The sequence below is a fragment of the Durio zibethinus genome, chromosome 13 (assembly GCF_047325235.1).
Source record: "Durio zibethinus cultivar Kanyao isolate XHJ-2024 chromosome 13, ASM4732523v1, whole genome shotgun sequence".
NCBI classification, from domain to species: Eukaryota; Viridiplantae; Streptophyta; class Magnoliopsida; order Malvales; family Malvaceae; genus Durio; species Durio zibethinus.
Window position 1 is genome coordinate 13,309,116 of NC_143174.1, and position 14,369 is coordinate 13,323,484.

The following is a 14,369-nucleotide window of genomic DNA, read 5'->3' on the forward strand; positions in this document are numbered from 1 at the left end:
TTAGTTTACGTGTCAACAATATATATTGTTTACAAAAATTACACATAAGCAAATTTTATTTGATAAGCAATTACAACTACAAAAAATTAGTTTACGTATCAACAGTATATACTGTTTATATAAAATCACACATAAACAAATTTTAACATATAAGCATGTATCTTATAATATAATATATATTTGAGATTTTCGATTGAAAATCAAACGTTTGTAAACTAAACAAAAAGGAGTATAATTAAGTACTCAAGCAAAACCAATGGAAAATTTGAATTTGAGCCCAAAGTCTATTATATGATAATTTTTTATAAGAATGTTAATTTTATCTATAACTAATGGGGAATCTGAATTTTTATTTGAATGGGGATGAAAATAGAAATGTGTATTATATTGTGGATATAGGGATAATGATGTGTATGATTTTAAATTTTTTTTAAGTACAGGGATGAGGACGGGTAATATAATATCTATCTTGTACCCGTATCGTATATATTTATATATATTTAATAAATATTTTTTATTAAATAATATACATTATTATTTTAGATTAATTAGAATTAATATATTTTTATTGAAAAAAATATATTAATATATATTTATATAAAAATTATCTAAATATATAAGATAACAATAAAAAAAGTTAAAAAAATAAATTTAATTTTTATTTTTTAAAAATTATGGGTACAGAGATTAATCATATGCATTAAAAATTAGTAGAGATAAAGATGATAATAAATTTAAAATATCCGTTGAATATATATATACAAAGATATATATAATATAAATTTGAGAATAAGGATGAGAATATAAAATACTCTATTCTATCTATACCCTGCTTATTGACATCCATAATTTCTTTTACTCTAAAAAATCTTAAAACTTAAGCGCAATTTTGTAAAATCTTAAAATGAGCAGTAAATAAAGTAAAAAACACATGAGATTGGGTTGTATTTGGTGAGCCTCGCCCTTGTGCAAAGCTCAACCATAAATCCTACAAAGTTGAAAGTTGGCCCAACCGATTCACTTTCGGTAGCCCAATTTGGGGGGGGGGCTCGCACCAATTGGTGTTGGGGCTGCGGTAAGAAAAAAAAAAAAAAAAAGCAATCCTGGGAACTGGAGAGTTTGGCAATGGCAAGATGTTGGATCCGTCGACGATGATCAAATTTAGGACTAATCTATTCCAAGATTAGGACTTTGGGCATATACAATAATAGAAAATTTATTAAAAATATTGATAGTGAAATTTTTAAATTTTATAGGTAAGATTGTAAATTAACACATATTATATAGAATATATTAAAAAATTAATTAATAAATATATATATATCTATTTTTTAATTTTATTTATAAAATTAAAAATTTTATAACCAATATATCAAATAATTTTTTTTAATAATAATACTATTGAAACCGACCAATATCACTGCCTCTTAAATTTTATAAGAGTACTAGTAACAGCTCCTTATAATTATATTTTAGAAAAAATAAATTAATAAATTTAAAAATATGACTATCATTATCTAATGATGATCTTATTAAGTTAAGGATATTTTTACTAGAATTTTCATTTAGAAATTAGAAAGCGAATGATTGAAACACAGCCCACAAAATGCCCAGAAATCAGAAGCATTCCGCCATAAAAAAATTGATGTAGTACCGTTGATTTGGTGCGGCATTACCATTACTATTTTACTTCTCACTCTCAGTCTCACCAACCCCTTGGCCCTGGCCACCTCTTTTTGTTCACCATTCATATTCAACCATCAACAATCTTAATCTGCATGCCGTGCTCTCCCATCTCATCTTACGCCACGTTTTCTCTTCAGAGATACTTTGATCTGTTATCGACACGTGTCAGTAACTCCACGCATATCCTTTTCTTCAGTTGTTCTCCGCCAAGCCGCAATGATACTCTTTGGGACCGGCTGGCTGTACTTGCCTAGTTAGAAGAAAAACAAATATAAGGATTCGAAAATCCAACAACTTCAAATTTTCAAACTTCAGTTGTTTTGTTGGGACAAAATAATTGCCACGTTCCGTGAGAGAGAGACCACAAAATCTCCTCCAACCTTTTTTTTTTTTTTTTTAATTTCTTTTTTAGAAGAATTAAGTCTCCTCCGATTTAAAGAGACAGTTTGTAAAGATTCTCAAAATAAAAAATTATTATTGTATTATTATTATGTACAGAAGCAGCAGAAGAAGTTGAAAGTTGAAACCTCCTCCCCTGATTCCGTTTGGCTGTGAGGGTTTGTTAGTTTTTCCTCGGCGAGTTTTGGTGGCTTCGTAACCGGCGGATGGCAGCCTTAAAGTTCGTGATATTCTCCCTCTTTCTAGCCCTAATTTTCACCAAAATTAGGGCCGATGTCTCAGTACAACAGTGCTTGAATCGGACGCCTCCAATTCCTCTGCTCTTAAGATGGAGTTGGATCAACTCAAGTCTAAGATCCGTCTTCTTGGTTAGCTTTCCTGTTCCCGATTCTCTTCTCTTCTCTACTTGACTACTTGTCTTGCTTACTTTTATCATTCATTTCTATGTTTCTATGTTCAAGCCTTTTTCTTTACTTTAGGCGGATAATGCATATTACTTCATTGTCTTTTACATTAGTTGTAGTCACTCTCGTGATGAATTGACGTTTCAATTTTGGTTATCCGCTTACTCATAATCATACTATAATTGAATTATCATCCAAAACAATAATGTTATATTTGATGTTAGGTTTATCCGTTATTAGAGTTGCTTAAGCTTCGGTTTATATTATTATTTTCTTGTTTTCTCACTTCGTGATAATGTGGATTTTATGTTCATCTTTGTTGGCTAATTACAAATCTTTCTTTTTTCTTTTTTTTCTTTCCTATTATGCAGAATCAAATGTTGAGGAGAAAACTCGAGAATTGAAAACCAAGGATGAGACAATAAAGAAGAAAGAGAAAATTATTCAAGACAAATCTGACAGCATTGCATCCTTGCACACTGAATTATCATCTCTTGAGGTCTGGAATTTCTTTTCTTTTCTTTTTCTTTTTAAATAAATTATTGGTATGATAAAGAAGAGTGTACGAACCATGGAGGCACAGGGCTCACCCCTTTATTTGGATCCTAAAGGCTATACTTTGTTGTTTCTCAGAAAAAAGGGACCGCAGATGCTAAGGAGCTGATGGGAAAAACTCATGCACATGCTTCTGAATTGCAGAAACATGTAGTTTCTCATCAATGATGTTTCTACTTTTAAAGATGAATGAAGCATATTTTCAACATTCTGATGTTACTCCTGGCTGTCCAGGTTAACCGAATTAGAAGCAAAATTAAAGGATAAAGATTCCTTGGAAGCTCGTGTAACTGAAGCTGAGAACAATTTGACTGAATTGAATTTAAAGCTAGAGAATGTGAGTTTCCTCTTCTTCTATTTTGGTTTGCGGTATGTTCTACCATCATTTCTTTCTCATCAATTTGATGCTTGTATCTGGTTGACAGAGTTAGTGGGAGTACCTTACTTTTGTTTGTGCAACATTTATAGTTTCTTTTTCTGCTCTCTCTCTATATTTTAAATTTATGACACATTCTACTTCAACACTTTTAATCCCATAAATTAAAGCTTACTTATTTGGAGGGGCAACGTTCAGTGATGGACGCATTCTTCTCCCCTCTTCCAATCAATTCTCTCTTTTTCTCTCTTGCTCTCTATGCACACCCACACATTTTTCTGCATGTGTTTAACTGTGCAATATTATGTCAAAACTGGAGAAAACAATTCAATTCTCTTTTCTAGTGGCACATATCCGAATGCATTTCTTATGGTGCACTTGGTATGTTGTAAGCCCTTGTTAGAATTGTCTGCCTTTTTACAGCTTCAAAAGATCAATAATGAGTAGAAGAATAAAATAGCAAAAACTGAGCAAGCTCTTAAAGTTGCTGAGGTATGTTTTATGGCTATCAATATGTAGAATCAGAACAAGTGATTGCTGAGATTCGCACGGAACATACACTTTAAATTTTAAAGAGAGCGTTCGAAAACATATTTTTTTTTTACTCAGAGGGGGAAATGCACTGGAATACTGATGTGTACCATTCACCCAAATTTACAGATAGAAATGTCCATCTCTTACCAAAACAAACCATTTGTGGATATTATTAGGGGATTCATACAAATTCAGAGTAGTTCTTTTTTCGCTCCACAAGGATCAAGATCAAATAAACATTCATTATTATATCATACATTGCGCTAGATGATGGTCGTTAAGTGAACTTTCTAACTATATCATTTTATTTTAATAGGAAGAATTGATGAAGGCAAAGTTTGAGGCCACTTGGAAAACAAATGAGTTGATGGAGGTAATAAGTTTACACAATTTGTAGTTCATCACGCCATGCTATCTGTGTGGCATTCTGCTGGAGTTTCTTGTCACAAATTTCTGAGTGAATTTAGTAAATTGTCTCTTCTATTTGCTGGTTGAAGTAATTTTTTCTTCAGCTAAAAGAACTGGTAAATATTATGGACCTTAGCTTTGTAAAGTTAATTAGAAGGGTTACTACCTTAAGGAACAGCACTACATTGCTGTAATTTTGATTTGTCCCTTACAGCCTTTACGTAGATGGATTTTTTTTTATCTGGAATTTCTATTTGTTGGGAGTTATCTTCAGTATATGAAACTGTAAATTGAAAAATTTTGTTGGTATTATGATTTTAACTTTATCAAATTACCTGTACTAGCTTCAAACTAGTCTGCATGTTAATATTATTTATTATTGACTTCTGATATTTTTGCATGAATGAGGAATGTTTGTTAGGGCACATAGTAAATTCTACAAGTATCACAGGAAGTTGAGGAATCGTACTGCCATTACAAGTTGTAAAATGAAAGTTATTTGAAGCTAGAAATTTTAGTGACTGCTTTAATACACATATTTGTGATCAGGTTCATGGTGCATGGCTCCCTCCTTGGCTTGCTGTGAAGTTAATCCGTGGTCAGGTAAATTTAGGAAAATATTTAATATTTTGTATTTATTGCGGATCTCTCTTATGATTCTATCATGCTGTCTTGCTACAGGCCTTCATTCAGGCACATTGGAATGAGCATGGAAAACCAGCCATGGATATGGTGGTGCAGAAGGTAATTTTATTATTATTTTTATTATCTTTTACTGCTATGTGATGCCTTTTAGATGTTACTGGTTGTAAACTGTTATTTCTTAGATCATTTTATGTGTCAAATCTCAGATCTACATTTAACATTATCGTTGAGTATAAATAACATCATATTATTACAACTAATATTGTTCATACCTTATTCAGGCTTTGCAGAAAAAAAAACCTTAGCTGAAAAGTGGGCTGAACCTCACATGGAAGCAATTAAAACCGTAAGCTTCTTTTACAGCTGATATTTCCAAACTGAATCAGGAGCTTATGTGTGATTATATGAGTCTTTTAAATTAAATGGCGTTCTTATGACTCTAATCTTTTCACTTGAAGAAATGGATTCCTGCTATAAAGGATCAGTGGCTGGTTGTAACCATATATTCTGAACCACATGTGCAACATCTAAGTGCAAAAACAGTCGAAGTTTATGAGGCATCAAAGACTGCAATAACTCCTCATATTATCAGTTCAAGAAATAGTTGATCCTTACTTCCAGGTATGTGCTTATACTCCACCATGGCTTCTCTACCATGTTGACATGCATCCTCAAGCATAGCTTTCTTGGTCACAGGTAGCAAGGAAGTTCAGCAAGCCATATATTGATCAGGTTGCTACTTTAGCAAAGCCTCATGTTGATAAAGTTCGTGTGGTGATGAAGCCCTATTCAAAGGAGATAGTTAATGCTTATGGGAAGTTTTTGGAATCCGCAACAACATACCATCATCAGGTATCAATAGCTTTTCTTATTTATTCTTTGGCCTCTCTTCATGAGCTATTGTGTGAAATAGGGCACGAGTTTATAGGTTTTTTAGAAGTTTAGTGTGTATAAGATGCTGGGTTTTGGAAAAGGCCCAATCAGGTGGAGAGCATTAAAAACCTAAGGGGGTGTTTGGTTTGGGAGAAAGTAACTTTCTCTCTTGGAATTTTATTTTTTGTAATTTGATTTTTTGGTTTGATTCATGGGAATGTGATTCTTAGGATTTTTTAAGATTCCCAATGGTGTCAAGAAGTGAGAAAGTAGGGGAATAAAAAAATTCTCTTCTCTTAGGTTTTTAAAGATTCTGAGGGGAAAGTGAAAATTTTTCCCTATTTGTTATCAATTGCTTTTTCAAATTATAACGTTATTTACCTTAGAAACATAATAATTTTTTATTAAATATTATGGAAATAAATTTTTTCTTAATATATTTTAAACAAATATCACATTTTAAACATAGTGCTATTGAAATTCTTACAAAAGTTATAATTAAAAACACAATTTTGTTGAAAAGATGAAAAAAAAATTATTTTTATAATTCAACAAAAATGATGTTTGTAAGAAAAAGAACATGGTTTTTGTTAAAAATATGAAAAAAATTATTTTTTCATAAATTAAAAAAGATGATATTTTTCAGATAAAAAACACAATTTTTGTTGAAAAGACAATATTTGTAAGCTAGAAATGTAGTTTTTATTGAAAATTTTAAAAACATATTTTTTAGAATTTAACAAAGACGATGTTTTTAAGATAAAAAATGCAATCTTTTTTGAAAAGAGCATGTTTCAAAAATAAAAACGTCGTCTTTATTGCAAATATAAAAAAAATATTTTTTAAAATTTAACAAAAACGACATTTTAAAGATAAAAACGTAGTTTTTGTTGAAAAGATAGCGTTTCTAATATTAAAATACAATCTTTGTTGAAAGTATGAAAATATATTTTTCAGAATTTAATAAATATGATGTTTCTAAGATAAAAATACAATTTTTGTTGAAAATTTGAAAATAAATATTTTTAAAATTCAATAAAAATTATGTTTTTAAGATAAAGAACAGTTTTTGTTAAAAAGATGATGCTTGCAATATAAAAACGTAATTTTTGTTGAAAATATGAAAAAATAAAATAAAATGCAAAATATCTTTACTTAATATTATTATATATAAAATCAAAGGTCGATTCGCGTTTATTTTCTATGTAAGGACAATCACCGTTAAGATAATAATTAAAATTATAAGATTATATTTGTTGAAAATATAAAAAATTATTTTTCAGAATTATTTTGTTTTAACAAAGATATATTATTAACGTATTTTGTGTTATTCACATATTAATATTGTGAATGTGGCGTGTTATTCATGTGTTATTAAGGATAATATCGTAAAAGATTTTATTAGGTAATCTTATATTTTTGTGAACCAAACATAAAATCTTACATTCTCTAAGTAAATAAAACTCAGAAATCACACGTTCCCTTCCAATATCACTTTCCCTTAACTAACTTTCCTTCTTAGAATCTGAGAAACCATGAACCAAAAGCCCCCTAAGGATAATGTATACAATTTTATTTTTAGTTGTTTTTTAGTCTGCTGCTTGAAGGTCTGAAGAAATAGTAATTTGTGAAAGTAAAAATGTGGGATAGAATGTCAAAACTGATAGGTTGTCCTCATTCTTTGTTTTTGTTTGAGCAAGTGAGCAAGTTGTTACAGTTTGTTACTCTTTTAAAGTTGTGTTGATCTATTATGCATGGAGGTGTTCACATTGTTTTTATTTTCTTTTCATGTTTTAGAGGATTAGGCATTCAACTATATTTTGTGGCACTACTAGATAATAAATTTAGGTGTTCTTTTATAAGTAATCAAGTAAATGACTTGAATAATTAGCTTGACTTCATTGTAATAGTCTCCTAACTCTTGTGTGATAGTAAGTTTTTCTGCACTGCCTGCAATGTGTTTAAATTGAAATTTCTTGTTAGAGGAGGTTAAATCATACAAATTACTTTATACATGTCTCAGAACTGTATTTAATTATGTTAGAATCTGGAATTGAAATATAATAATTTTCAGATTGTAGTAACCTTGTTATCTGTTTGGTACCATTATGTTTCAAATATACCATAGCTTTTGTTGCATGTACATTTAGGTTCAAGCCTCTGTGCAAAAAATTCTGAAGAGGCATGAGCTGACCAGACCTCTTACAACCAAAGAGCTTGAGTGGTTTGTGGTTGGTATAAATTGGTTGCTTGCAGCCTTGCCTATTAATTATTGTTCACTGAAATCAAATAATTTAATAGCTTGTTACATGGAAAAAACATTATAACCTTACTGTTTTAATATTGCAGGCATCTGCTTTGTTGGCCCTACCTATTATTATATTATTTATAATATTTTCAGCCTTTTTCTGGTCAGTTTCTTAATTCTCTATTTTGTTTCTTGGAGCATTTTCAATTGTTCTTATAAGAATGTCTTAGTTTGCTGTAGATTATCATGTTTTCATCATGTGAAAAATTTTAATAACTCTAATTACTGCAGCAAAAAGGCAAGGAAACCTGCTTGACACGCTAAATCATCCATGGTCATCGTAAGGCCAAAAGGGGGCACCCAAACAAGTAGACTGCAAGAGTTTATTTTTCAGTCTCTTTATTTTTGGAAATATTAGGGGTATGCTTTGCTGATTGCATAAGTCAACTTGATAATAATACTTGTTTTAAAATGAGGAGGGATTGAAATTGTAAATTTTGTTGTTCAGAAAAGTCTTGCAGCATAATAATAAGAAAAATGGGTTAATAGTATCGTAGCTTCTACAGCTAATGCGATATTTTCATCGAGGCATGTTGTGGATACCTTAAGCTTTCAGACTTGTTATTCTATGGCTGCAATTTAGCGTTAACTATTTTGGTATGTATTTTTTGTGGGCTAAATGTCATGAGCTAACCTTGTATAGGGCTATGATCGGGGCTTAGGTTGTCATGAGTCACCCAGGTATAGAGTTATGATCCGGTAGATCTCTTGTGCTAGTAAAAGTGTTCCCATTTCAAACGTTGTAATGGTTAGTGGTAATATAGTTCTAAAATCTCTATGGCTCTTTAGGGGAGGTGAGATGGCAGCATATTGTTGGGCTCTCATCGGTCGCGATATGGGCTTAGGCTATCCGTCAAGGGCTGCCCCTCTGCCTTGGCGATGGTGGGAAGTTTCGATGTACTATCCTCAATTTTAATAAAATTTACCTCCGATTCGAATGTCTCGATTATTGCTTTGATGTGTTTTTTTTTTTGTCAATGTGAATGTGCCTTCTTGTGTGTGCTTGAGATTGATCTCGATATGAATGTATCTTATTGCGTATGCTTGGGATTAACTGTGGTTTATAGTTATTTGTTCAGATGTCGAACTATTGAAGGCTGACTTGGGTGGGAACGTCCATTCAAGTGTCGCACGGGTTATTGTTTGTTGAGAGAAAGTCTAGTCTGTGACACGTAGTATCAGAGCACGGTTGAAAAGTGTAAAAAATGGATGAGATGGCCATAAGTGGTGGATTCAATTATCAACAGACTTGAAGAACTTAAGAATGCCATGGTCGCAGTGAAAACTCCATTCAAGTGTCGCACGGGTTATTGTTTGTTGAGAGAAAGTCTAGTCCGTGATACGTAATATCAGAGCACGGTTGAAAAGTGTAAAAAATGGATAAGATGGCCATAAGTGGTGGATTCAATTATCAACAGACTTGAAGAACTTAAGACTGTCATGGCCGCAGTGAAAACTCACTTGGTGACTAAAGATCGATTGAGGGAGATCGAGACAATCCAACGGGAGTTGTCCGATACTTTTCACAACGTGAGCGAGGAGGCTAAAGACGCTTTGAATGTTCTCCAAAAGGAGTTTGAGGAGCTCAGAGCACAAGTGAGCATCATACAAAAGGTTGTGACCAGATCGAGTTCGAGCTCGACGGAAAGAAAAAAAAAGGTCAAGATGTCGGAGTCTCGATGCTATGAGGGGGCAAGAGATGCCAAGAAGCTTGAAAATTTTTTGTTTGACATGAAGTAGTACTTTCGAGCTGTACACGGATTCAGAGGAAGACAAGGTAGCAATGGTATCGATGTACTTCACAGGGGATGCCTAGCTATGGTGGCTATCCAAGTTTATCAATGACGAGTGTCTGATTAAGATCTGGACGGACCTGAAACAAGAACTAAAAAATCAATTCTTCCTTGAGAATGTTGAGTATTTGGCCTGAAGGAAATTTCGAGAATTGGTACAAACAGAAATAATGCGAGAGTTTGTGAGGAGTTTTTTTACCTTGATGTTGGATATTCGAGACATGTCTGAAAAAGACAAGAGGTTTTATTTCTTTGAGGGCTTCAAGCCTTGGGTCAGGACAAAACTACAAAGAGAAAAAATGCAAGATGTGGCCATGGTCATGGCTGCAGTTGAATGTCTTCACTATTATAATGATGGCTCTTCAAAACAAAAAAATCTTTCATCAGTTGGCAGTAACTTTAACTTTGGAAGTAGGGGAAAGACGACTAAGTTGGATCGACCCTTCAGTGGAAGATCAGACAGGAGATTTTTTGATCGAGATAGCATTCAACCTAAGACGAACAATGCAGTGATTTTCAGGCTTAGGTAACCACTAGCTTGCTTCTTATGCAAGGGGTTACATCAGGTGATCGAATGCCCACATAGAAGAGCCGTTAATGCCTTAAGAGCCTTATCTTAAGAGTTCGTTAAAGTGCCAGAGATTGTTGAAAAAGTTGAAGAGGAGCCAGTCATGATGGGTTCAATAAGGTTTCTCAATGCCTTTCACACCCAACTGAACATAATAAAGAAAGAGTAGGGTAGAGGCTTGCTGTATGTGAACTTAATGATCAATGAGAAGGCCACCAGGGCCATGGTAGACACGGGTGCAACCGATACTTTCATCACACCAAAAGAAGCAAAAAGGTGTGATCTTCAGGTTAGCAAGGATTGTGGGCGAATGAAGGTGGTCAATTCGTCAACCTTTGCGATCAATGAAAGCTTCAAAAGTGTAATGACCAAATTGGGGCCATGGGAAAGGAAAGTAGATTTTACAGTTTTTTTTATGGATGACTTTGATGTCGTCCTCGGATTGGACTTCATGATGTTGGCTCAGGTGATCCCTATCCTTGTCGCTAGTTGCCTATTGTTCTTAGAGGAACACTCATGTGTGGTGCCAGCCATTATCTTGTCAAAAAATGAGAAGAAAATGATCTTAGTTTTACAGTTCAAGAAAGGGGTAAAGAGAAGAGAATCTTCTTTTGTGGTCATGTCGATTTACAAAGAAGGGTTGGGAGAGGAATCGATACCCAATGGCATGAAAAAAGTGTTGAAAGATTTCGAAGAGGTGATGTCAGGGATGTTGCCTAAGGTTCTACTCATCGATGAGCCGTGGACCATGAAATTGAGCTCTTTTCAAGAGTTAAATTCCTTGCTAGAGCCCTTTATCGTAGCCTCGTCAGAGTGGGTTGAACTAAGAAAAAAGTTAGATGAGCTTCTACAGGTGGGGTTCATTAGACCATCAAAGGCTCTTTTCAGAGTGTAAGTGTTATTTCAAAAGAAGGTTGATGAAAGTTTGTGATTATGTGTTGATTACAAGATCCTGAACAGTCACTGTGAGAAACAAATATCTCATCCCTCTTATAGCAGATTTGTTTGATCAACTAAGTCGGGCTAAGTATTTTTTCAAATTGAACTTGAGATTTGGCTACTATTAGGTCAGAATCGTTGAGGGAGATGAGCCAAAGACCACTTGTGTAACACGGTATGGTGTATTTGAATTTCTTGTTATGCCTTTTGGATTGACCAATGCTTCTGTCACAATTTGTACATTGATGAATCAGGTATTCCATGACTATTTAGACAAATTTGTAGTCATTTATTTAGACGACATAGTGGTATATAGCTTCACTTTGGAAGAACATTAAGAACATTTACGTCAGGTGCTTCGAATATTACAAGACCACCAGTTATATGTGAAAAGAGAGAAATGTGCATTTGTTCAGACCCAAATCCACTTTCTCGGTCACATTGTCGAACGTGGTCACATTCGAATGGACATGAAAAAGGTTAGGGTCATCAAGGAGTGGACAACACCGAAGAATGTTAGTGAACTTTGCTCATTTTTGGGACTAGCCAACTGTTATAAAAGGTTTGTAGAAGGGTGCTCTCGTAAGACCATGGGGTTCACAGAGCTATTGAAAAATAGGCATAAATGGTGTTGGACAAGTGAGTGCCAAGAAGCTTTTGAGGGATTGAAGGATGTTATTATGAAGGATCTTATCTTAGCTTTTTTTAATATTGAAAAGCCTTTCGAAGTTCAGACGGATGCATCTGATTTCGCTATTGGGGGAGTGTTTTACAACGTCACCCAATAGCATTTGAAAGTAGAAAGCTAAGCGAAGCTGAGAGAAAATATACGGCCTAAGAAAAAGAGCTCTTGGTGGTAGTTCATTGTTTGAGGGCTTGGCGACATTATTTGTGGGGTTCACACTTTGTCGTGAAGACAGACAATGCGACCGTTAACCATTTTCTCACCCAACCAAGGCTTACAGCGAAACAAGTTAGATGGTAAGAATTTTTAGTGGAGTTCGATTTTTGTTTTGAGCACATCGTTGGAAAGACCAATCAAGTGACCGATGCATTGAGCAGAGGAACAAAGTTAGCAGCCCTTAAAAGAATTATCCCAATGACGGTTAGCAGAGTCACGACAGACATTCGTAAGTTAATTGAAGATCATTTAAGGAAAGATTTGCAGGCTAGCTTCATTTTGAAGTTAGTTGAAGAAAGAAAGTCAAAGTATTTCTGGCAAAAAAATGGGGTCTTGTGAACTAAAGGATCCCGATTGTTTGTGCCAAGAGCAGGAGGTTTGAGATAGATGTTGACGAGGGAATGTCATGACACATCATGGGTCGAACATTCGGGCTGGCAACGCATTTTGGCTTTATTGAAACAGGGATACTATTGGCCTCACATGTGACAAGACGTGATGGACTATACAAAGACTTGCCTCATTTGCTAACAAGACAAAGTTGAAAAGAAGAAATCTATAGGCATTCTTGAACCACTACCTGTGCCTGCTAGACCGTGGGAAAGCATTTCTCTCAATTTCATTTTGAGCTTACCTAAGGTTGGTGATCTTGGAGCTATTTTGGTGATTGATCGTTTCTCTAAGTACGTCACATTCATTCCCACTCACAAGTATTGTACTACGAAAGACACAGCTTGACTATTGTTTAAACATGTAGTCAAATACTGGGGCCTCTTTCAAAACATTGTAAGCGATAGAGATCCGAGATTCACGGGTCTTTCTGGAGAGAACTTTTCAAGATATTAGGGTCTCAACTTAACATCTCCTCAAGCTACCACCCTCAAACCGACGGTCAAACGGAACAGTTCAATGGATTACTAGAGGAATACTTAAGGCATTCTGTTCAAGCCAATCAGAAGAACTGGACTTCGTTATTGGACGTGGTTCAGCTTTGTTTTAATTTCAACAAAAGCTCTTCCACTAACAAGAGCCGTTTGAGGTGGTCACCAGACAGTTACCAAGGCTACCCCATACTTCCTTAGAGCAATATAGAAGGAAGAATTCGAGAGACTTCAACCTTGGTAAAGAGTGGAAACAAAACACTAAGATTGCACAAGCCTACCTGGAGAAAGCATCAAAGCGAATGAAGAAATGGGTAGACAAAGGTCGCAAGGCACAACAATTCCAAGTTGGTGATTTGGTTCTTGTTCGATTAGTCCCTGAACAAACTAGGTTCTTGAAAAAGAGAGATCGTAGACTGATGCGCAAATATGAGGGTCCAATGAAAATCTTTTCCAAGGTGGGGAATGCTTCTTACAAAATTGATTCACTAAAGTGGATGAGGGTGCATCCAGTATTTCATGTGAATAACCTGAAACTTTTTCATGTAGATTCTACAAATGTTAGCCGAAGGGAGCCAACCAGAGCCATCATCGCCATGAAGCCACCCTCAGAGCGTCGAGTCGAAGAGATCTTAGTCGATAGGGAAACCAAGGTATCTCAAAGACTAGTTCGTGAATACTTAGTGAAGTGGGAGGGATTAGAACTAGAACAAACTAGCTGGGAAAGAGAACATGACCTCCGAAGATTCAAGAGAAAGGTTGAAGAATTTCAAGTCAGCAAGTCGATGAGGACGTCGATAGAATAGGCGAGGGAGGATGTCATGAGCCAACCTTGTATAGGACCATGATCGAGGCTTGAGTTGTCATGAGCCACCCATAATAAGGTCATGATCGGGTAGATCTGATATGTTAGAAAAAGTGTCTCCATTTCAAATATTGTAATTGTTAGTGGTAGCATAGTTTTAAAATCTCTAAGGTTTTTTAGGGGGTGAATGGACAGCGTACTGTTTGGTTGTCTCACCGGTCGCGATACGAGTCTAGGCAATCCGTCAAGAGCTATCTCTTTTTTTTTTTTTTTTTCAAGGGAAAACGGAAAAAA

General features: G+C 34.5%; 1 protein-coding gene and 1 pseudogene across 2 annotated transcripts; both read left to right on the plus strand.

Annotated features, from left to right (window-relative positions):
- The first annotated feature begins 1,717 nt into the window (after positions 1-1,717).
- On the plus strand, positions 1,718-8,679 carry LOC111304014 (uncharacterized; annotated as a pseudogene). The gene is made up of 14 exons (XR_016326495.1): positions 1,718-2,453; positions 2,861-2,988; positions 3,123-3,211; positions 3,285-3,381; positions 3,844-3,912; positions 4,271-4,327; positions 4,912-4,965; positions 5,044-5,111; positions 5,296-5,353; positions 5,466-5,628; positions 5,704-5,859; positions 8,031-8,111; positions 8,230-8,291; positions 8,420-8,679. The product of XR_016326495.1 is annotated as an uncharacterized LOC111304014 (transcript).
- Positions 8,680-13,572: 4,893 nt separating this feature from the next.
- Positions 13,573-14,076, plus strand: LOC149515361 (uncharacterized). Its single transcript, XM_089742418.1, has one exon. It carries the CDS (start codon positions 13,573-13,575, stop codon positions 14,074-14,076), a length of 504 nt encoding a protein of 167 aa, XP_089598544.1.
- The last annotated feature ends 293 nt before the right edge of the window (positions 14,077-14,369 follow it).

Bases quoted from the DNA above. Each gene is read 5' to 3' on its own strand.
- LOC149515361 (XM_089742418.1), top strand. From the start codon at position 13,573: ATGAAGAAATGGGTAGACAAAGGTCGCAAGGCACAACAATTCCAAGTT.